General features: G+C 47.5%; 3 protein-coding genes and 1 pseudogene across 4 annotated transcripts in view; all 4 read left to right on the top strand.

Annotated features, from left to right (window-relative positions):
• The window catches only part of LOC309808894 (centrosomal protein of 78 kDa-like), a 981,446-nt pseudogene that overhangs the window by 290,062 nt on the left and 666,934 nt on the right, over nt 1-24,450 (top strand). The gene's annotated exons all lie outside the window — the stretch shown is intronic.
• The window catches only part of LOC309807680 (interferon regulatory factor 6-like), a 445,413-nt gene that overhangs the window by 147,155 nt on the left and 273,808 nt on the right, over nt 1-24,450 (top strand). The window lies entirely within an intron of this gene.
• LOC309808078 (forkhead-associated domain-containing protein 1-like) overlaps nt 1-24,450 on the top strand; it is a gene marked incomplete at both ends in the record, with an annotated part of 196,499 nt that overhangs the window by 72,485 nt on the left and 99,564 nt on the right. The window contains 4 exons of the mRNA XM_082628085.1: nt 416-540; nt 3,459-3,554; nt 3,979-4,199; nt 4,736-4,898. Coding sequence (XP_082484211.1) covers nt 416-540; nt 3,459-3,554; nt 3,979-4,199; nt 4,736-4,898 — 605 coding nt within the window. The remainder of the gene's footprint in view (nt 1-415; nt 541-3,458; nt 3,555-3,978; nt 4,200-4,735; nt 4,899-24,450) is intronic.
• LOC309808079 (forkhead-associated domain-containing protein 1-like) overlaps nt 23,691-24,450 on the top strand; it is a gene marked incomplete at both ends in the record, with an annotated part of 92,131 nt that continues 91,371 nt past the window's right edge. The window contains one exon of the mRNA XM_082628086.1: nt 23,691-23,783. Within this exon, the coding sequence (XP_082484212.1) occupies nt 23,691-23,783 (93 nt within the window). The remainder of the gene's footprint in view (nt 23,784-24,450) is intronic.

Here is a 24,450-nt window from a genome sequence, read left to right as displayed (position 1 = left end):
GTGGCCCAGTGGAAACTTTTTCATAGACGCATGCTGTGCAAGGAGCAACCTTGGGGAACTTCCCAGGATAAATACCCTGTTTAGAGGGAATAGGGCTTTCAAGAAACCAAGCTTGCTGCTGGGTGGAGCCCTGGGCTAGGACACAGAAGCCTGGGTTCAAGTCCATCCTCACACCTGTGGCCGAAGGTTCCCCCTCAGTGCCCCCGCCCTGGGAGGCTGCAGCCTCATATGAGCTGTGTGGCCTTGGACAAGTCATGTCACCTCTCTGGGCCTCGATGCCTCACCTGCCAAGGGAGGATGGTGAGCTAATTAGTACTGGCCTGTGGTAAGTGTCCAGTAAATAGCAGCTGTGACTTTTACATGCAGTAACTTCTTCCTGAGCCTTTCTTTTGAGTGTAAATTATTTCTTTTATAGATCACAAGGACCACATGGATGAATCATTTCTAGACTTAAAGACCCTCGGGATGGAAAAAAATGTTCGGAAAATATTGGATGCAAAACCTGACTTGCCAACTTTTTCAAGAGTAGAGATCCGAACGGTAACCAAAGAAACTTTGTCTCTGCATTGACTGACACGTGGGGAGGGTGGGCATGAGGACAGACACGAGCCGTGTGCCCTGGCACCACTGTATACATCATTGGTTCGAGGCCAGGTCCTCCCTGATGGGCTAACACCTGTATGGACTGGTTGGTGCCTGGCCGTACCAGTGATCCAATGTTTGAATAGAAAGGCGGCTTCCCATCGTGTACAGCATGATATAACATTGCACTGATGCTGGCCCGGACAATCTCTGGGCCCTCCTTTTCACATCACATGTTGTATTCTGCAGAAAAGATTCAACAAGCTAATGTACAACATTATGCCATGAGCTTGCCTAACATTTGCTTTTTGCTATAAACTGAAAAACATGAACACATAAAGGGCAGCAGAAGGGAGCCATGATGATTAAGAAGACACAAGTTCTAGAATCAGAGACCTGTGTCCTAATCCCAGCTCTGCAAGCTCTGTGACCTTGGGCAGCCTCCTAACCTTTCTGGGACTTCAATTTCCCAGCTGTAAAATGATGATGGAAAAATTAAAGGAGATCATTATGTAAAGTGCTTATCCCAGTGCCTAGCTCATAGCGAGCACTTTAATAGATGATAGTTATTATTGTCAAACAGTTTTTAAAGAGTATTATCCAAGAAAACCTTCCTTTCTTAGGGAGCATAGTTTGTGTTTTCCAGGATTTTCAGAAGTAATTTGATTGTTAGGTTGAAGGTGCCCTGTATCCTAAATGGATGTTTGATCGGGTGTTTGATTGACACATGACAATGGACAGCTCTGATCAGCGTGGCTTGCTGCGGCAGCTGGTCTAAACCAGCTTTTGGAAAACATAATAAAGCCATCCTCTCTGTACCAGCATTTTCTCCTACAATTTTTCTAGACATTTGCTCACACGTCTAGAGATGTGAGTCTTCAGAAATGTGTTGGTTTTCCTGATAAAATCGAACCTTCCTTCTCTGAGGCTGGGAGTGGAGGGCCCATCTCCAGGTGGGGAGCTCAGCTGGATCTCATGTCCTGATGGTCCTGCTTCCAAGATTGACCTTCCCCTTGGCAACAAGCCCTCATCCCACCACTGACACCACAGAGCAGGAAACCTCCTAACTCTCAATCCTCCAAGGTTGGCAGTAATTAAACGAAAGAGCAGGAGGAAGAATAGCTGACATCTGTGAACTGCTTACTGTGTGCCAGGCGTTGAGCTCAGCCGGCTCCATGCCTTATGTCATTGAACCATCGTAGCAGCCTTGTGTCATAGTTACTATTATTGTCCCCATTTAACAGATAAGAAAAAGTAAGGCTTCAGGAGGTCAAGTACCTCACCCAAGGTCACAGAATAATGATTGAAGACACACCAGGGGTGTGTCCCTGGTGGTGTGTCTGCTAGCCTGCAGAGACCGGGTGGGGACTGCGTGCTTGGATCCTGTAGCCCAGGCTCTTCCTTAGTGACCCTCCCCTCAGGAAAAGAGGGGGCGTCTGGAGAGGTACAGAGGATGCAGCTCAGGGTAGCTGAAGACACTGAGCAGCATCTCAGGTTCTTTTTGCAGCAGATCTGCCCGGTTTATTGTCATCTTCAGATACCCTCTTTTATTCTCATCTCCATAGATACATAGACAAATATGTCCACTCTTGTCTATCACAGTCACTTGGGGGCCTTTATATTTTTGTAGTTGTTTTTTTTAAAATCTCAGAGGTTTTCAGGGTAGTGCCAACAAATGCTAGGGCTAAGAGATGCTCATGGCAAGCATTAAAAGCCAATTTATTTTTTAAGGAGTCTTATGGTTATTTGTGGTCGTTCAGATCAGGTCCCCTATTCAGTCTGGTGGCCTTTCCATGCAGTCAGTTGGGCTTCCAACAGCCAGCTGGCTGGTTGGGGTCTTAGGGAGATGCAGCTGCAAACACTATCTGCATTGTCTCTGGAAAGGTTCTGAAGGGATGCCCACCCACCAGGTTCCAGAGCTAGGAGAAGGTTGGGCCAAATTTTGTGAGGGTATGGTTTCTGCTGCACAGAAATGAGATTCCTTTAATAAAAAGGAGGGAGGCTATTTTCCACTTAACCTTCATTCGTTCATTCAACAAACATGCCCACTATGCACCACTCGGTGCCAGGTGCCATGCTGGGCACAAGGAGGGAGATAGTGAGCAAAAGCCGCATGGTCCCCATTTTTCTGGAGCTTGTCCTCTCAACATCAGCGGTACTGATTTTTTGAGCCAGGTAACTCTTTGTTTGGGAGACTGCCCTATGCATCGTGGGGTGTTTAGCAGCATCCTTGTCCTCTACCCACTAGACGCCACCAGCAATTATGACAGCCACAAATGTGTCCAGGCATTGCTAAATGTCCTGGAGGGGGTATGGTGGCCAGAGTCACCCCTGGTTGAGAACCACTGGCCTAAAGGGAAGACAGACGAGACGGTGGCCAAAGAACGGCACAAGTGATGCATCATTTCAAAGGCAGTCGTGCTCTGAAGGGGTAGGAACACAGTCATAAAGAAAGCAGTTCACAGAGTCAGACTGGATTTAAAACCAACTCTCTTGGCGTGGACATATATACACACACACGCTACCAAAGGTAAAATAGATAGCTCGTGGGAAGCAGCTGCATCGCACAGGGAGAGCAGGTCGGTGCTGTGTGTCTACCTAGAGGGGTGGGATAGGGAGGGTGGGAGGGAGACGCAAGAGGCAGGGGATATGGGGATATATGGATACGTATAGGTGATTCACTTTTTGATACAGCAGAAACGAACATACACCATTGTATAGCAATTATACTCCAATAAAGATGTTAAAAAATTAACTCTCTCAAATTATTCTTTAGTAACTTTCCAGTTCTTCCATTATTCTTTGGGTTATTCTTCTGGATGTAGAAAATCATAATGGAATGCCAAGAGAGTTTTTCTTCTTTTTTTTTATTTCAGCCTCAAAATGGCCTTTCCAGCCCAGGGTCCATCATGGTCTCTGAGAAGTTAAGGAAAATGGATGTGGCTGACGCTTTAGATCTTAGTGAAAAGCTGGTAGGTATACCCAGCATCAGTCCCCTCCTGTCCAAACCTGCGTGCCCTGCAGGTAGTTTAAACATCAACGCCACATACATGTTTAGTTGTTACAGTAGGTCCACGAGACCCATCTCCTATCCCAGCATGGGCTGGAAATTGCAGAGCCCAATTCCTTGCAAGACTGGGTAGTAAGAATGAATGTTTATGTCTGTTGTCATTCCCCCTCCACCCCTCCCCCCAATTCTCAAAAAGGCATAGTGTAAATGAATGCGGGGGAAAATGAAAGTCCTACTAAAAGCCCCAAATGCACTCATTTGCAAAGCATGTGTTTCTTCTCTGCAACTGCAGAAAATGAATGAAACAGAATTAGAAGTTTGCCTCCTCAAAGGGGCCACCAGCGGTCTTGGGCCAGGCCTCTTACCTGTGAAACGCTTTCTCGTAGTACTTGGATATGAGCAAAACCCTCGGGACTATGCTGAACATCAAAGATATGTCAGGTCACGTGTCCATGAAACACCTCTCCCCAAAAGAGAGGGAGAGAGTCCACCAGCTTCGACAAAGAGACCTGTACCTGGTGTTTGATAAGATCACCCTACTCAAGAACCAGCTGCAGAGAAAAGAAGAGCTTTTGAGACGATACGAGAAGGACATTGAACAGCTCAAGTATGGCCCGTGTCCCCGGCAAAAGGCCCAGGCCTCCATTCTCCAGGCTAAACCTCGGTGCAGCTGCAGACCCGTAGGGACCAGGACAAGAGGACAGAGGCCTGGGTGTGGAGTGGGGAGGCGGGATGGTGACTCAGGGCCTGATGGACCCAAGTCTCTGGGCAAGAAAGCAGCAGTTAAAGTACCCTACTGTTAAGGAATAAGGTGCACCTTTTATAAATGTGTCTGATGTTTCACCATGTGTGTGCTTTTCGTAATTCCATCGTATTTTCAGTGGTATCCGTTCCCCCACCCTCTCTGGAAAATTGGGAGGGGCTGGTAGCATAACCTGTGCCCCCTTCATGCTGCACATCCACAGCCAATGGGCTATTTATTCTGCCCTCTAGTCCCCACATCTTCAGCCTTCCCCCAACTTCTAAGGAAACCGCGAAGCCAAGCATATATGGAAGTGTTCTGAGGATCTCCCAGGTCGGGAGCATTGGTGGTGAGTGAGAAAGCTGAGGAGAAAAGAGACTTTGTCTCTCCTGTGTGCTCAGGCAGAGCAAAGTGTCGGTTCAGATGTACCAGTCACAGGTGGCAAAGCTGAAGGACATCTTCAGAGAGGCCGAAGAAAAGGCGCCGCTGAAGGAGGCCCTGGCGCACATGGAAGAGCGGCTGCACCAGGAGAAGAGGGTCACCAGGGCGATCAGGCAGCAGAAGGTGAGAGGTCCCTGCTCGGAGCAGAGCCTCTGAGGCTGCCCCTCAGCTCCCTTTAGAAACAGCCAACTGAGGTCCCAGTGGGATCCAGGCAGCACAGAATGCATTCGCTCATTGCAAAGGAAGGTGGCAGAATAGCTTTAGCGTTAGGCAGACTTAGGTTTAGACTCTTGTTCTGCCATTTACTGTGTGGCTTCAGGCAGCTTTTTTTTTTAACATCTTTATTGGAGTATAATTGCTTTACAGTGTGGTGTTCGTTTCTGCTGTATAACAAAGTGAATCAGCTATATGCATACGTATATCCTCACATCCCTCCCTCTTGTGTCTCCCTCACACCCTCCTTATCCCACCCCTCTAGATGGTCGCAAAGCACTGAGCTGTTCTCCCTGTGCCATGCGGCTGCTTCCCACTAGCTATCTGTTTTACATTTGGTAGTGTATATATGTCCATGCCACTCTCTCACTTCGTCCCAGCTTACCCTTCCCCCTCCCCATGTCCTCAAGTCCATTCTCTACATCTGTGTCTTTATTCCTGGCCTGCCCCTAGGTTCATCAGAACATTTTTTTTTTTTTAGATTCTATATATATATGTCAGCTTAACCTCTCTGAGACTCATAGTCTAGCTTGCCTCTATTTTTTTAAACTTTCTTTTTTTTTTAAGTTAATTTTTATTTTATATTGGAGTATAGTTGATTTACAGTGTTGTGTTAGTTTCAGGTGTACAGCAAAGTGATTCAGTTATACATACACATATATCTATTCTTTTTCAGATTCTTTTCCCATATAAGTTATTACAGAATATTGAGTAGAGTTCCCTGTGCTATACAGTAGGTCCTTGTTGATTACATATTTTATATATAATAGTGTGTATATGTTAATCCCAAACTCCTAATTTATCCCTCCCCACCACATTTCCACTTTGGTAACCATAAGTTTGTTTTCAAAGTCTGTGAGTCTGTTTCTGTTTTATAAATAAGCACATTTGTATCATTTTTTTTAGATTCCACATATAAGTGATATCATATGATACTTGTCTTTGTCTGACTTACTTCACATCGTATGATAGTCTCTAGGTCCATCCATGTTGCTGCAAATGGCATTACTTCATTCTTTTTTATGGCTGAGTAGTATTCCACTGTATATTTGTACCACATCTTCTTTATCCACTCCTCCATCGACATTTAGGCTGCTTCCATGTCCTGGCTGTTGTGAACAGTGCTTTCTGAGACTCATAGTCTAGCTCGTCTGTATTTTTTTAACTTTTGATAATTCGTGTATTTTATCTTGTTCTTTCTATCCAGATAACTCTTTTTTCTACCAGTTTTATTGAGACATAATTGACACACAGCACTGTACTGAGCTTAAGGGTGTCCAGCATCATGATCTGACTTCCCTGCCTCCTGAAAAGATGACCACAATTAGTTGAGTGAACAGCCCGAGTGTTTTTAAAGGCGGCGCTTCTGATTTTCATTGTTCTGCCAGGTGCCAGGGATACACCGAGGAATAAGCTCTCTGAGAATAAAGATTTGGGTTTCCTCTTCTGAGTAGCCAGAATAGTACGCCAGTCTTTCTGACTTGGGGCTGTGTATTTGTACACGCATGCTTGCGTGTATGTGTGTACATGTGAGTATGTGCTGTGGGTTGGCATGTGTGTGTATTTGTATGTGTGTGTTTGTTGCCTGCATGAGCTCTAAGGAGGCCAAGGTCATAGAAGGGTGCCCTTCTCCTCAACCAGGAGGTGATGGTCAGATAGTTCTTTGCAGAAGCCTGCCCTCCATCCTGTGAACCTTCCAGGCAATAGGTTTCCAGACAGCAGGCTCTCTGGCTTAGAGCCCCAGAAATGAAAAGTGGCTGTCCTGCTCTGAGGGAGCCTGGATGCAGTGTTTCCAGTGCTCACTGCTCTGAATTAAACATCACAGTCCTTAGTCTGTGTGTGACATGGGGCTGCCTCAGGCAGAGGACAGTTTCCTTTCACACCAAGCAATGCCAGGGAGAGCTGGGCCAGTGACAGAGTTGTGACTTTCCCTTTGATGTGCCCTCTGGAGAGCTCACCCCTCCCCAAGGTGCCCACCCCCGCCCCCAGGGCTTGGCAGACTAGGTCCCAAAGCAGAGACACCAGACCACAGAATGGGACAGAGAAGGGCCCCAAAAAAGCCATTGTCATGTACTGAAAACCTGAGGATTTACATAATGAGGTTTCACATGCATTATTCCTGGGCTGCATCATTCACACACAACGCAAGGGACATGCCAGCCTGTTTGGCGCTGGACATCCCTCAGCCGAGAAGGGTCTGAAATGGCCAAGCTGAACCTGTGTCAGGGTCCCCAGAAGAGCTACAGCTAGAAGCTTTCAAATTCGTGGAGTTCACAACTGGGGGAAAGACTTACCAAGGGACAGGCACCTGCTCCACACCGCACATGCTTCATCTCTCCCATCAACCCGCAAGGGATGCTGGCAAGTGTCAGCCCCTTAGAGAGAGGGGAAAGGTGAGTTGACAGAGGGTACCGTTCCCTGGCTACTAAGTGGCAGAAACAGGATTCCCTCCCCACCTGCTGCCCTCCCCCGCCCATGTTCACTTTTCCACACCCCCTCCTTCTGTGTCTCCCTTACCAGGGTGGCCCCCTTGGATACATCGCACCATTGCTCCTGGGGGTTTCACTCCAGGACTCAGGTTTGCATTTCATGCTTGTTGTTAATATGTCGTCAGAAATCCCTGTTTGTCGGGAAGAAAACAATAATACATTTTAAAGTTTTGCTGGATCCTAAAGGGCACTTGTATACATCTGTCTTGGCATCCGTTCCTTCCAGGGAGTATATCTTCGTTGTCTTTAAGCAGAAAAGAACGGAAAGTAGAATTCCTCTTTCCTAAGTTTTACACTTAGTATTTTCACAAGGAGCCTTAGTTTTTTAGCCTCCTGTATGAAACTTTGAAACTCTTCACCCGTTCACAGAGGTGGCAAGGTTGAAGCACTGAGATGAAATTACACATCTTAAGCTTCAGAATTGCCCCCCCCCAAAAAATGGAGTTTGTAGTTTAAATGTTTGACCATCTCTTCACCAAGCAGACCTTTCAAGAATCAAAAGTCCTATTTCCACACTAATATCTCTGGCTGTGAAAATGAGACTTGGTATAAGATGCTGGGCCTTCACAGCGAACTGGGTCTGTGGCTCTGTCCATGTGGCAGAGGGACGGGAACCGCTGCCCAGGCCGTGCTCACTCGAATCCACTTCCCACATCACTCGAGAAGCCGGCAGTGTCTCTCAGAGTTCAGAGGCCAGATTTGGAGTCAAACAAATAGGGGTCAAGCCCCACCACTGCCCCGAATGACCCTGAGTAAGTGGCTTGACCTCTGTATCCCAGGTTCCTCAACAAAAGCAACCAAAACTGTTAGCAAGGGGCCTACTCCGTGGGGCAGCGGGAGGGTTAAATGGCAAAATGCCTGCAGTGCCTGGCATATCACAAGCCCCGTTTCTAAGGGTGAAGAATAGGCAGCTCATGGATGGGTGGGGATTCCTCTATTTCTTTCAGGGAGCTTCCTGCCAGCTGACGCCTTCCCCGGTCCTCCCAAAGCCGCCAGCTCTTATGGGACGCGCTCTTCTCTTTGGTGAATACGACTAGGCCACGGCCAAGAAAGGACCCAGATACCTTTTGTGAATGGGCTAAGGCTGGGATTTTCAAGAGGAAATTTTTAAATGCACAGAAGTTGCCACTTGGGAAGCACGCAAGCCCTTTCTCAGGGCTTGAAGTGGAAGAAAGGCTGAAGGGCAGCGGCTGCTTCTGGCAGGAGAAGCCGCTCAGCTCTCCTGCCAATCAAATCTCCAGCCAATCAAGTCCTGGCTAGGACGCGTGACCACCGCTTTGTCTTGTGGTCTCAGCCAGGAAAAGCCCCTAACCTTCCCTCTGCTTAATTAGCTCAGATCCCTCTTCTTTAAGATGAGAATAAAAATGGCACCTAGCTCGTAGCCTTCCCAATGGGAGCTTGTATACAAAACCCTTAGTACATAGGCCCACAAAGCAAACATGCTCTCCTACCATCGTCATTATCCTCACTATTCTCTTTAACTCACTATCTTCCAAGATTTCCTTGGGCCCAGGTATTCTCAAGATTCTGGCTTCCTCTGTGCCACTTGTGTGTTTTGTTTGTTTGTTTGTTTTTGCGATACGCAGGCCTCTCACTGTTGTGGCCTCTCCCATTGTGGAGCACAGGCTCTGGACGCGCAGGCTCAGCGGCCATGTCTCACGGGCCCAGCCGCTCTGTGGCATGTGGCATCTTCCCGGACAGGGGCACGAACACGCGTCCCCTGCATCGGCAAGCGGACTCTCAACCACTGTGCCACCAGGGAAGCCCGAACTGTATATTTTTAAATGGTTAAGATGGTAAATGTTATATTATGTATATTTTACCATAATGAATAATTAAAAATGTTAATTATTGGGGGAAAAAAAGCCGTTGGGGACTTTGTAATGGATGGCTCAGTCTGTTAGCACTGGACCTACCATTCAATCTCAATATCGTTAAAAACAGGATGACCAGACATTATGTGCTCACTGTGTGATGCAGGATGGATCACACAGTACCGCCTATGAAGGCGTCTGGACAACAAAAAGACTTTGATCTCCTCAGACCTCTAGATCTAACTATTTGTTTACAGGAAACATGGGGAAAAGAGGAACAAGTTAACTGAAACCAAGAAGAAGTGATCAGCCAAATCCAGGATGTGAATGTTCTCCAGGACAAAAGACCCAGTTTCTCCAACAAATCAGTGGCTGGGGGATAAAAAAGGTCAGGGGCGGGGAGTTGCTGTTACAGAATTAAAGACATTTCAGAGACATAACAACCAAGTGTAATGTGTGGACCTTGTCTGGATCCTGATTCTAACAAAGATAAAAGTAAAAAAGATATCTCTGAGAGAATCAAGGAAATGTGAGCATGGACTGAATATTAGATGATATTCAGGAATGATTATAAGTATTTTTAGCTGTGATCATGTCAAGGCAGGGATAATATAAAGGAAAAAAAAGTCCTTTCAGTTAGGATGTCTTTATGGGTGAAATGACACAACTTGCTTTAAATTAACCTAGAAAAAAACTCAAAAAGGGAGAAAAAAGAATGAGAGAACACTGGGAAAATGTTGAAGCTGGATGATGAATACATGGAGTTAATCGCAGGCTTCTCTAGTTTTGTGTGTGTTTCCAAAATCCCAGAATAAAAAACAATTTTTATGTAGGCAATCTCAAAGGAACATACAGACACACACACAAACAGAGTGAGCTACAACCAAAGCATAAGCAAATGAGGAAGCCATTTGCCTTTAGTAAGTGCAGGAAAAGGGAGATTAAGCCTTGGGCCTTTGCAAGATGAGCTAACCAAGTCTAAGATGCCTGTATTAAGCTGGCACCCTCAAAGATGCTCCACACCCTGGCAAGAGGAGGGCTTAAAAAATTTTTTTTTCTGGACTTTCAGAAAGGAGAGCCTATGAAAACCTGTAGTTTTCAATGTGGCTCTGGAGGGGAAAACTAATAATGGCCACAATACTGATGATGATGATGATCACCCTGAAGGTTTGTAACCACGTGGGTCTGGGGCTCAAGTTTATACTCCATGTATTCAGTGGGAAAACTCCAAGTTGAGGAAATAAATGTCAGTGTTCAGAGGTTATTAGCATCCCCGGCATCCAGCTGAAACAAACAAAAAAGACTTCCGAGAGCAAAGCAGCCAGGAATCAGACCCCTCAGGATTCCCACAGATTAAGTTCAATCAAGAAGGAGATCACAGTCAAATTACTAAACATCCAAGCAATAAGTCAGTATGAGCCAGAGTAAGCAGACACAACAAACAAGACATTGAGACACCACCCCTCTGCCACTCCCACCCAAAGACTTCAGATGTTGGAATTATCAGATAACAGATTCTAAAATCACTATGTATTCAATATTTTTTTTAAAGAAGGCTTTTAAAATGAGCAAGGAATGAGACTATTAAAAATGGCCAGGCATTTGTCCTCAGGAGTTTGTGGGAGCCCAGGAGAGCTATTTGACCCCTGTACATTTGGCTCTTCCATTCTGGTGGGAAAAACAGATTTCTTTACAGAATCAAATTATGCTGGCAATAAAAATTCAAGTGCTTCCAGGAGCCAGAGAGGAAATATGAGCAGTGCATTGGGCAGGCAGAACATAGGCTGTATCTAAAGAGGGAGCCTCTACTCATCCCCAGCAGATTGATGATCTATATACAAGAAGAGAGTCCAGGTATTGCCAGATATTCCCATTTTCGCAAAAAAAGGCATAAATCCAGATGTTAATGATCTGTACATGTTGGCTACTGTGGTAGACATCTGGTTTTCGTCACCTAATAACAATTCACCTCTTCTAAAATATTATGGCGTTATGATCCTCCTTTGGGGACAACACCTTTCTCCTAGTCTCAGTCCAGTTTCTCAGAGACGCTGTTGATTCCACCTCTGGCTGCAGGGATGGGCATGTTGGCTCAAGCTCAGCCAATCAGAGCAGTCTCCTGGGCCACAATAATTGGCTCAGCAATGGGCTTGTGACCCACCCAGAGAAAATGAGAAGCAGTGAGGCCATTGGGGGAAGCTTAGGAAAAAGACTCCTATACTTCCCTATGGAATTTAAAGCTGAGAAGATGTAAGGGTTGGAGCTTCGGCCGCCTTTTTGTGACCATTATACAGAGATTCTGTCTAAGGTTGGGTCCACATGGTACAAAGAATCCCTGAGAGCTGGAGAGAGGCCAAGGCCTCATGAAATCATCTGAGCCTGAACCCAGAGGTTCCCTCTAGAATTTTCATTTTTGGTAACCAGTGAATTTGCATTCATGCTGAAGCCAATTTGAATAGGTTTCTCTGTCACTCCACAGAAAGAGGCCTATTCCTTCAGCAACTAATTAAAAGTCTTTTAACACGTTGGGAAAGCCAGACAAACATATCTGAAGGCTGACCATGGACCTTCAGTGTGCGGTCTCAGCACCTGGCCAGCCCTCTCCTTCTGTACTCCTGTCCCTAGCGTCTCTGATGACTCATCTTCTAGCCTCCATTCCCACTGCTCCTTCCCTGGACTATCCTCTGCTCTCCCTGCTCTACCTCCGGAAATCCTACTCTTCCTTCAGAACTCAAGTCAAATGGGTCCTTTTTTCTTAGCGCTTTCCTGACAACCCCACCCTAAGCCCTACCCGAGGCAGAAGAAGATACCTCTCCCTCCATCCCCAGGCCCCTCTGACCCCCCGATGAACACTCAGCCCTTCTGCTGAGGATCCTAATTACCCAGCCACATTCCTGTCTCGCCTGCTTCTTGACCGTGATCCAAATTCAGACGCAGATTAGAAGGGATGATATTTGAGGCTTAAGTTTCAAAAAACAATCAGTTCTTAGGAGAAGTCAAATAACATGGTGAAAGATGAGGATTTGGGTCAGGGATTCGAAAGAAAAGAACAGTTATTCCGGGGAAAAGAGAGGGTCTATGTGGAGTGCAGTGAGGAAGGAGGAAACACTGGACATATTTAGACCGAACGAAATGATTCAGAGGAAACCTGAGAAGAAATGTCTAGAGAGGCATGAGGTTGATCTGACTGGAAAGGAATACAAAAAATGTGTGATGGGAATGACCCAAAACAACAACGACAAAATGCCCAAAATAGGTGCACTGTTCACGTGAGAAAAGAATGCAGAGAGCAGCAAGACGCTGAGCAACCTCCAGAAAACAAGAGAGAAGGTGACAAAGGATGAGGTCATCTCAAACCAGATAAACTGGGAGGCTTTCTATGGATTGAAAGCGGTTTTTCAAAAGCTAGGGCTCATGTTGGCTTGCCCCTGATGGAAACTCAGGGCACCGAGGCCTTCTGGAATTTTCTGTTCAACAGACAGACACAGGGAGGGTCCCAAGAGGCCAGGCAGTGGCTAGATGTACCAAAAGAGTTACCATGGGTCAAAGGTCAAAACAAGCAAGGTCTCAGTTTATGAGCCACCCCAGGCAAGCACTGTCTCGCTTTTTACTTCTAAGGACCATGGGACCTTGTCCACAGTTCCCATGCCACCTACCCCGGGACCAATTCTTTCTTCATGTGATAAAATACCTAAGCCGGACAGTATCCAATCACAGCGGCCTTTAACCTTTGTTGGGGACATACCTGGTTGAGGTCCTGAGCCCTCTTCCCAGAAAAATGAACACAGCCTCAGTCACAACAAAGTTTCCTTCCCGTTTAAGCAGCTTATACCCGCCCTGGGGCCCATCTCTTGAACAATAGTTCCTAAACTCATTCACTTAATCAAAAAAACATTTATTGAGTGCCAGCTCCCTGGTACCTGCCAGGTACTGCTGCCAGGTACTGCTCCGGGCACCAAGGGTACAGGGATCCTCGCCTTATGGAGTGGACCTTCCAGTTTGTATCTGAGCCCTCAAATGATCAGAATGTCTGGCGAAGCGGCCCGGGAATTCAGTGATTCTGACATGGGCCCAGAATTAGGACCTGTCGTCCCGAAGAGCCCCAGCTCAAACACCCCTTCTGTAAGGAGAGAGGGGAGGAGTGTATTGAAAGCATGTGCTCTAACTGGGAAGCTCATAGCCTGCTGAGGGAGTGTAGAGGTTACCTGCACTTTGGAAAAATGTTTGGCAGAATCTCGTAAAGCGGGACGTATGTGGGACCCAGAAATTCTACTCCTAGATATATACCCAAGAGATATGTGCACATGTGCAGACCAAAAGGCATACACAACGGCCCCCAATTATCCCTGGTGTTCACACCTCTGTGTCCCCTCCCCTTGCGAGTAGGCAGGACTGTACCTTATTTCTAATCAGTAGATGCTGCAAAGGTGATGGGCATGTCATTTCTGTGATTATGTTACAGAAGATTGTAACTTCCATCTTGCCTGGAGACTCTCTCTAAGGACTCTCACTGGCTTTGATGAAGCAAGCCACCTTATGGAGAGGCCCACATGGCAAGAAACAGTGCAGGATCTCTGGCTAACAGCCAGCAAGGAGGTGAGGCCCTCAGACTAACTAACAACCCTCAGGAAACTGTATCCTGCCAACCACCACATGAACTGGAAAGAGGGTCCTTCCCCAGCTGAGCCTCAGATGAGACCCCAGCCCTGGCCACCTCCCTCATTGCAGCCTGGGAGAGACCTTGAGCAGAGAACCCAGCTAAGCAGTGCCCGGATTCCTGACCCACACAAACTGTGACATAAGTGTGTGTTTTTTGGATCCGTTAAGTTTGCCATAATTTGTTCTGCAGGAATAGATAACAGAGTGTAAAGCAATGCAGCAGTGAGAATGAATGAACCACAGCTACATCAGACAACATGGTCGAACCTCACATAGTTGAGTGAAAGAAACCAGGCAGCAAATGGAATCTGTAAGATTCCATTTCCATGAAGTTCAAAAACAAGCAGAACTAATCTATGATTGGAAGTCAGACAAGCGGGAGGGGCTAACCAGAAGTGAGCACAGGGAGTCTTCTCGGAGGGGTGGGGGCGGGTGGTAATGTTCTGCTTCTTGTTCTGGGTTCTGGTTAGGGTGGGTGCATACACTTTGTGAAAATTCTTCAAGCGTACACTTATCAGTTGTGCTCTTTTCGAGATGTAGATTATGTTTTGAAAACAAAACTTTACAAAAACGAAAATATGCTGGAGTCCAACAGCTAGGGTTCGAATCTTGGACCTATCACTTACAAGATTTGTAACTGGGCAAGTTACTTGACTTTTTTGAGCCCGCCTCTGTAAAATGGGTTGGGCTAAGAATTAAATAAAACAGTGCATGGCATAGTGGCTGGTACCTAACAAGCCTCAATAAATATTAGCTAGTTTGGTTCACCTCATTCATAATGGTTCATTGTTAATCTCAAAAAAAGAAGTAGTGGAGGTTGATTTGCCTGGATGCCTGCAAGTCGAATTTATGGAGTTGTCCTGCAGGTGCCACCCCACAGAGACCAGCTGGATTCTCAGAATCCCTCTAGCAGCGATCAGGGGAGCTCAGCCTGCCTCTGACACCCACACCCAGAAAGGTCCCTGGGCAACAAGCAAGATGATATGCGAGTGTTCTGAGGTCAAGTTTGCTCTGGGTTGGGACTGAGACGATGCAAATCAAAGTTCTCCCCAGGATGGCCGTGATCGGGTTGAGATGGTGCTGTCCTCCCACATCATCAAGAAAACAACAAAAACAAGCAAAGAGACAGACAGCAACGCGGACATTCACAGAAGGAGTGTGTGGTACCGGGCACAGTTTACTACTTCACACATATTAACCCATTTGGTCTTTACAGTCAATGCTGTTATTACCTCCATTTTACAGGTGAGAGAAGTGAGGTACAGACAGAATAAAACAAACAAACAAACGAAACCAGGCCGATCAGAGGTGGGATCAGCACCCTTCATCTGCAGTTTTCAAACAGAACATACAGACTGACCTCCCTGGCAAAGCTTTTTTTCTGTGTTGTTGTTTTTTTTTTGAGAGAGTAGTTTTTTGTTTTTGTTTTAATTTTTTAAAATTAATTAATTAATTTATTTTTGGCTGTGTTGGGTCTTCGTTTCTGTGCGAGGGCTTTCTCCAGTTGTGGCAAGCGGGGGTCACTCTTCATCACGGTGCACAGGCCTCTCACTATCGCGGCCTCTCTTGTTGCAGAGCACAAGCTCCAGACGCGCAGGCTCAGTAGTTGTGGCTCACGGGCCTAGATGCTCCGCGGCATGTGGGATCCTCCCGGACAAGGGCTCGAACCCACGTCCCCTGCATTGGCAGGCAGATTCTCAACCACTGCGCCACCAGGGAAGCCCCCGGCAAAGCTCTGATTTGCAAGAGATGAATGTCCCAACCAGCCTTGTCTCTATCTGAGAAAACACCTGGGTGATTTCTCATTTTCTGACAGGGGAAGGGGGTGAGCATGGCTGCAGAAGGCCTCAGTGACCAGCTGTGATTTTGTGGTTTGAATTTATTTTTGTGAACCTGTGTGTGTGTGTGTGTATAAAAACCTGCATTTCCTTAGCCCATAGTGTCAGGTTATGAATGGACTGTGGAGCCTCCAATGGCCCTTTGCTCTCCCATCTGACACCTACTCAACAGCTTAGCTACTTCCTGATCTTCGAGAGCTCTCTCTCTCTTTTACACTCCCTTTCTCCTGTTCCAGCTCTTTCCCTGGCTCTCTCTTACCCCTTAAAGGCTGGGCAAGCTCCCTACCTCTTCCAGGCAGGAGGCCAGCATTCATTTCTTGTTGGAATGCAGGGGACAACAAGCAGATCTCGGGAGGGGGCACAGTGGATGGGCTCTCCCAGTCAAGGACAGCCCAGGGAAGGTAACTGTGGCCCAATGAGATTTTATGGGGCAGAGGTCCTGCAGGAAAGAAGCCCAGTGGGTGGCAGGAGAGGTCCCTGGCAAGCTCCAGCTACGCCCTCTTGGCCTCAGCTCCCTCCCCCTCTTGCTGCAGGCACTGCCCAAACTTCAGGACAGCCAGAAGCCCAGATTGTTCAGGGCTGAGGGAAAGCAGGTGGTGAGCATGGGTGTCTCGTGGCTGTGACACCTGTCACCTGTGGTCCCCGGGGAAAATACCTTCCCATCACAGTCATCTAGATTCAAATCCTTTTCTGGCTGTGTCACCTTGGTCACATACCTCCATGTCTCTTGAGCCTTATTTTCCTGTTCAAGTGGGAGTGATGTGATAGAAATAATACCCATCACGACATTTTTGAGCATTTCTCTGCAGAGCTCCCTGTTCCAGGTGTTTCATACACACCTACTGCCCCAGGTTATGGTGAGGATTAAATGAGATGATCCACAGGAAGGACTGGGACAGTGCCCTGCGGGTGGAAAGCCCGGAGTTAACATCACTCGCTCCAGTATTAGGAGGACAGCTGGGAATGACAAAGCTGGGACATGGACCCAGGCCTTTCAGACACCAGCATCCTGATGTTGATTGAGATACAGTACAGCCTTGGTAGCCACCCAGAGCTCAATAAGATTGATTGATTACAGGCATCACCAAGGAGCCCATATAAGCTAGAAACCTCTTTTTTTTTTTTTTGGCCATGCCGTGTGGCTTGCGGGATCTTAATTTCCCCACCAGGGATTGAACCCGGGCCATGGCAGTGAAAGCACCAAGTCCGAACCAGTGGACCGCCAGGGAATTCCCCAGGTGCAGTATTTTGATCACCCTATCATTGCAAAGTACAACTCTCACTCAGCCCAGGACATGCTATGATAAAGCCATGAGTTATTGGGGTATTTTAGTTTCTGTTTTTGAAATTTAAGTGGATGACATGGAACTGGGTTTTTAGACTTTCACACACCCTTTGAGATGACTGTGGCATCCTGTGGGGAGCGGCAGGATCCAATCAAGATTTGGCAATTTCTGCTCCAGTGAGCCTGAATGTCAGCTTTGTTCTGCGTTTAGTATTTCCTCATCGAGAGATGGACTAATGGCAACATATGCTCTCCCAAGCCTATCAGGGGGCCATGAGCGGCTCCGGCTCCAGGCTGGCCTGAATGGGCTCCATAGGGTCTGGCTGGCAGTGAGCAGGGTTGCTGTTCTGTGCTCATGTTGATGAGACTGAAGACAAGCATGGAGATGGGGGTGGGGCTGGGGAGGGCCAAGGCTACAGAAGCCTAGGTCCTGGGGTAAGGACAGTTCAGCTCAGCAGCTCAAGAGTAGGAGGCAAGGCTGTGGGCAGGTGGCAAGGGCTGCCCCTGTTCATTCACTCATTCGTTCATTCAGGCACTGTTCTAGGTACTGGTGATACAGCAGTGAACAAAAGAGAAAAAAATCCCTGCCCTCATGGAGCTTAAGTTGGGGGCAGGGGGGAGTTGGGAGTGGGGAGACTGACAACAAATAAGAGAAGAAAACTAAATAAATAGCATGTTAGAGGAGTGGTAAGATGAAGGGAAGAGCAATAGAGTGAGGTGTTTGTTTTGTTATTCATGTTTTTGGGGGGGTGTTTTTTGTTTTGTTTTGTTTTTTTGGGTGGCATCATGGGGCTTGCAGGATCGACCAGGGATCGAACCGGGCAGTGAAAGCACTGAGTCCTAAACACTGGATCGCCAGGGAATTCCAAGACCCTTTTAAATAGGGTGATACTTGAGTAAAAATCTAAAGGAGCTGAAGGAGATCCCTGGGGGAAGTGCCTGGTAGGGAGAAGAAACAGTAACTGCAAAGGCCCTGAGGCAGAAATGTGCCTGGAGAGTTGAGCCTGACCCTCTCTGTTCCTCTGAAGTTACCACTCAGGGCCCCGGCCTCTGTGGTCACTCCTCATACATTCCTAAGGTCTTTCTGGTCGAATGGCAGAAACTTCCAGGCTGACTGAGGGCCTGGAAGAGATTTCTAGGGAAAAGTTCTGGGAGGGCTCTGCCATTCAACTGCAGGGTTGAATAAGTCCTGAGGTTTTGCCAAGCTTTTAACAAATGCACAAGGAATTTGCAAGAATGCAACAAATTCATTCCTGGACCATGCTCCAGAGCTGCTTAATCAGAATCTCTGAGGTCTGTGCCAGGGAATGTGCATTTCTAAGAGCCTCTAGGCATGTGGGAGCATCTTTACCATATATTCCATCCCATATCGATTTCCATGATTTTTCTCTCTTATATCTTCTTCTAATTGACTAGAGTGGAGTCTGCCATCTTTCATCTTTCTCAGATGAATATTTTGAGTTTGTCTTGGGGCACCTTGTCAGTCATTTCCTGGCAGGGAAATGAGGCATTCTGTAGGTAGTCAGCAGGTCTGTTCTGCTCCCAGACAGAAGGGGCTGATCTGAAAAGAGGTGACATGGGGTGAGGGGAGATAGTTGGCATTTGCATGTCTTCTCCACACGCTCCATCCCCCCAGCCCCGTGCCCATGGGGGGTGCGGGGGGATTTCTTAAGGATCTGATCCAGGTCAACACTGGGGCCACCGTCTGACCTTGTAGGGACTCAGGTGATGTTTGTAGAAGTAAAGAACACATGAATGAATAAACGCGAGTTTTGACAGGGAAGGACAGGAACAGTAAGGCTGTGGGCTTGTAAATACCCCTTCCCTAGCACGTGGGAGAATCTTCCATTCTTTCAGAAGCGTTCCCTCCACCGCACCCATCTCCCATCTCCACCCCCATCCCCAGAAGTGATGGTCCCCCAGCTTACTCTGTTTTCTCCTCCACAACAGAGAGAACTAGAGATTCGGGTGGGACGGGGGGGACCAACCTCCAGGCTTCTCGTGGTTCAGCTCCATTACCCTCCCACGCCTGACCACCCCCTCCTCAACGCACCGAGCCTAGAGCTAAGGTCAGTAGGAAGGATTCTCGAGTCTGCTCCTTCCCCGCTGTAAGACTTGGAGCTACTTCTGTGAACACTGAGCCTGTTTCCCCATCCTGGAAACGGGGCTGGGGACCTCTAGGGGGCAGGTCGGGGAGGGCTCGCAGCGCTGCAGCGGGCTGTAATTGGCCGGGTGCTGCCAGCGCACCTCCCCCTCATCCTCGGGCGCCGCGCACGCCACGCCCCTCCCCAGCTCGGCCGTCAGAATGGCGTTGCCGTGGCGACGTTCGTACAAAGGCCGGGCGGGCGCACGGGCTGCGGGCTGTCGCCTGGAGACTCCGCGGGAGGGCGGCAGGGCGGAGGTCAGGGCTTCTTGGCAGAGGACGAGGCGTGGGCTTCTTCCTCAGGCCAGGTGAGAGCGGCGCGCGAGGAGGCGGCGGGAGGAAACCTGGGCCGGAGGAGGCCAGCCCTGCGAGGTCAAGGGTGTTGGGATAGGCAGGGGACCCGGCGCCAGCCGAGTCCGAACTCTCTGATCCAGGCTCGGGTCGCCAGGAGCACCCCAGAAAAGGTGCCCCAACACCAGCCGTTCCTTCCTAAGTGCAGCCCCTACCTCGCCCCCCAAGGGAGGCGGCACGGGAGCTTTAAGCCTCTCCTGGGCACCAGCTCTTGGATGTCCTGTGGGTATAGCTGGGATTAAGAGAGGAACCCCTGTTTCCCCTGATTTATGGACAACACCCACCCAATGGTCAGAGACACACACACACACACACCCGCCCCTTACCTGAACTCCCCTTCTTTAAGGAACTTTGAGGCCACTGTAAACCTCAAAAGAAAGTTTGCTCCTATAGCCCAATTCTGAGCCATCCAAAGTGGTCGGGGGAACGCAGATGACTGAAGCCCTTTTGCTCTTTCCTGTGGCTGGTGCTCCATGGCACTGAGTAAGAACGAATTCACAGAGCTCCACACATTCAAATTACTTTGACAGTGTTTTCACGCAAGGAAGTGATGCACAGGGCAAAATGAAGGTGGAGAAATATTGTCCAATCCAAAAGCTAAAGAGATAGAATTTAGGTTTTCCAAGGCGTCATCTAAGCTAGATACTGACAGGAAAAATGAAAGGTAGTTACTATCAAAGCTTCCTAGCCAGCTGGCTGTACTGACTTGCTTTGAGGTGTCCTTTGTATTTTCATTCACTCAGCAAGTGTTTCCCAAGCACCTACTATGTGTCAGGTTCTGCCCCCCCCCCGCCGCCCCCTGCCCTGGAGAAGGGGTAATGCACAGAACTGGCAGGAACTGCAAAGGGTCTGACATTTGACCCTGTTTGAAAGTTAGTAAGTTAGCCTGCCCAGCTTATAGTTCCTGGCAGAAGACAAGAGACTCCTGGGCCAGAAACAAAGAACTTGATTACTCACAGCACAGCCGACATAACAGGCAGCAGAGCTGCATATGCACATTGGTTCCTGTTGCCCTGAAAGTCCCTCGGGGTGGTGCAGAGCAGCCAGTGTGGATGCTGTGCGCACAGTGGGTCTGTGTCCCAGGTAAGGAACTCCAAACTCAGGAAACTGCAATCTTTGAAAGGGGCTGCTAGCAAACCTGCCCAACTTTTGCCCCAGAAGGAGCCGTTATCTTTATTAGAAACATTACCTCTATCCTCCCAGGCTGTTTGCCATACAAGCATCCTCAGAAAGTGAGTGCAGGACAAAATCTTTCAATGCCTTTGCTCTGAAGATGGGTACAAACACAACATACCCATGAAGAATCGCTTCTGAACAAAATGAACACAGTTCTGGTTTTCCAGGAACATATATCTTAGTGAAAGAGAAACCAACAGCAAGCATAACTAAAGAAAGGAACAAGAACATGTCAGAGAATGATAAGTACAAGGAAGGAAACACAGCAGTGGAAAACTAGCAGGGGAATAACATGACTGAGGGTGCCTTTAGCCAGAGTGGTCAGTCAGGTGGTTGCCCCAAGGGGGGACGTCTGAGCAGAGAGAAGACCCCAGGCTTGGGGACATCTGGGGTGAGAGCTAAAAAACAAATATGCGCATGATCCAAGTTTAAGTTTTCGATTAGTGGCGTTTCCTGTGGTTTTCCTGCAGAAGAGACATTTCTTGGAAGTTTACATTTTAGCTTAATTAGACCTGAATGTGTTGCGTGATAACATGGTCCTCTGCATTTGAAGATTAATAACTGAAGGCAGCAGAGCATGGTTTTTTAGGAAGAGGAAATGTCTTTTCCCCTGTATACATGACAGCGAACTTAATAAAACTTATTTCTCATTATATGAAAGCATCAATATTTGTGGGACATCCACAGGCCTCAAAGTTTACAAATATAAACTATCCTGCTTATTTTTATTTCTCTTATCCCCAGGTAGGGTCTCGTCTTCCTTTCAGAGGATAGAATGCTGGTTTCAAGGACTTTCTTTTATTACATGTCCCAAGTGTCAGCAGACATTGCAATTCCCCCACCCCTACTTTGCCCCAGCAGCAGCAATGGAGGTTTGTACACTGGTTACATGCAAAGGCCCAGAGTTGTCACACACTTACTATTGTGTGACCTTAACTTCTCTGAGTCTCAGTTTCCTCATTTGTAAAGCGGGACAATACTGACACCTGCCTCGCAGGGTGGTTCTGAGGATGAAAAGAGGCCATGTGTGTAAAAGGATAGCCCAGTGCCTGGCACTTAGTAGGGATTCAGTGACGGAATGATGATGGAGATGTTGATGGAAAGCAGAGCCAGACCGGAGACCCTCTACGGTCACACCTAGATGATTTTTGTTTTTATCCAGTCTAACAACTTCACACTTCAGTGACCTTTCAGTTGAAAAGAGACTTTGGGGACTTTCCTGGTGGCTCAGCGGTTAAGAATCCACCTGCCAATGCAGGGGGCATGGGTTCGAGCCCTGGTCCAGGAAGATCCCACATGCCTCGGAGCAACTAAGCCAGTGCAGCACAACTGGGCCTGCACTCTAGAGCCCGCGATCCACAACTAGGGCCCGCGTGCCGCAACTACTGAGCCCACGTGCTGCAAGTACTGAAGCCTGCACACCAGGAGCCCATGCTCCACAACAGGAGAAGCCACCGCAATGAGAAGCCTGCGCACTGTGAGGAAGAGTAGCCTCCGCTCGCCGCAACTAGAGAAAGCTCGCATGCAGCAACGAAGACCCCACACAGAGACTTTCTTTGACATGGCACTGAGATGGATCAGAATTCAAATATCATGTGAATTATCATCCACATCTTGGAACCAGCTGAAGTAGTCACTGACGTTTTTATGTTTCCAAAAACATGTATAGGGCTTCCCTGGTGGCGCAGTGGTTGAGAATCTGCCTGCTAATACAGGGGACACAGGTTCGAGCCCTGGTCTGGAAAGATCCCACATGCCGCGGAGCAACTAGGCCTGCGAGCCACAACTACTGAGCCTGCGCATCTGGAGCCTGTGCTCCGCAACAAGAGAGGCCACGATAGTGAGAGGCCCGCGCACCGCGATGAAGAGTGGCCCCTGCTTGCCACACCTAGAGAAAGGCCTCACACAGAAACGAAGACCCAACACAGCCAAAAATAAATAAATAAAATTTAAAAACATGTATAGGATTTACTTTGAAATGCATTAAAATATAAAATGTATAGATGGGTAGATATGTGATAAAGCAAATAGAGCAAAATGTTGATTGTAGAATCTGGGTGGTGGTTCTATAGAAGTTCACCATCCACTTCTTTCAACTTTTCTGTGTGTTTGACATTTTCCTAATAAAATGCCAGGAAAAGATACGTACAGAGTCTTGACCATACAGCCAAGCTATAATCTTGATATTTTGTCTTTGGAAATCATTTTTTTTTCAACCTAAATATATGAAGGAATGCGGTGACTTAAAAAGAAAGTATCTTCTAATGCCCATTTCCTTGATGACTGACTCTTCCACACTTTAATAAGCTCTGTAGAAGTTGGGGTTTCTTGAGTCAAAGTTCAGAAGCCCAAGATTAATAACAGTCACAATCACAGTAGGACAAATGGGTGTTTAGTGTAGCAATCACCATTCTAGATGCTTCACATTTAATCCTCACAAAACTCTTTGGGATACAGAGTATTATTAGCCCCATTTTACATATGAGGAAACAGAAGCATAGAGAGAGAATAAGTAACTCACCCAGAGTCACAGAGCTAGTAAGTGGTGGGTTAGTAACACTGAGTACTTGATTCTGTCAGATAACTAACCCCAAACTAAGCTTAATGGGAGGTGGAGAGCGGTTATCAGTGGAATTCAGATTTGTTTGGGTTTTTTTTTTTTGCTATTGCTTGTTTGTGCTCTGAGTTACATAAAGGATGTCCTCTTGTGATCAGAAGCAAGCTCATCTATGCCGGCTATCACTGTTAAAAGGACAGTCTTAAAAATGTGCGGAATTATCATTGTGATCATTGTTAAATTCAGCTATCCACTCCTACCTCTGCTACCTTCTCCTGTGGACATTATGGTGTATTCCATTCATTCTAAATACGACATGGAATAATTAGAGGACTGTATTTTTCTAACAAAATTCTTTTCTGAAAACTTTTTATAGGGAAAGCAGAGAATATGAAAGCCTATCTAAAGAGTGCAGAAGGCTATTTTGTCCTGAATAAAAGCACTACGATTGGAAGGCATGAAAATTCAGACCTTGTTTTAGAGGTAAGACCTCTTCCTAGCCAGTCCCCGACCCTCCCTACCCCTCACACCACCAAAAGTCCTGGCTGTTCTGTGGACTCCAGTCTCTTGTAAAGCACAGCCTCTGGCTAACAGTCCCAGCCTTCCTCGGTGTGCCACCAATAACCAATCCCGGCATGTGCTGGGTCGCCCTGGCACATGTGGTGAGAATGAGCACAGTGCAAAGTGCGATGGGCCCTGTGTCCTTTGCTGACTGTGTGTGCAGTGTCCCACCCTGATGGCGCGGTTTGGAAGGTGGGCGTAGAGCTGATGCTTGACCTTCACCTGCTCTGCATCTGGCAGCCACGGCCACCTGAAGTGCCCAGCTTGAGCCATGGCCTCTCGCCCTTTCCAGAGCTTCTGGAGACTCTGGGCCCCTCAGAGCCCTCCCCCGTCCCCGTACCTCCAAGTAGTAAATTAGGGTAAGTCCTGGGCGTGGCCTCAGCGCTCTCTCACTTCATTTCATTCCATTCTCTGAATTAGCTGTGGCTTGGTCCACAGTCCCAGCTCATTGACAGCCAAGGAAGTTGGAAGAAATTGTAAGTAAGGAATTATAAAAACAGTGGCTTTGAGCCTTTTAAAATTTTGAAAGGGATTAAAATATTGAAGCAGAAAGAGAAATGCAATGGAATCCCTTTAGGACTGTGAAAGG

The sequence above is a fragment of the Mesoplodon mirus genome, assembly GCF_964341445.2.
Source record: "Mesoplodon mirus genome assembly, chromosome: 7".
NCBI lineage: Eukaryota > Metazoa > Chordata > Mammalia > Artiodactyla > Ziphiidae > Mesoplodon > Mesoplodon mirus.
The sequence above is the reverse complement of the archived record's forward strand: the minus strand, read 5'-3'. Positions and strand labels throughout refer to the sequence as shown.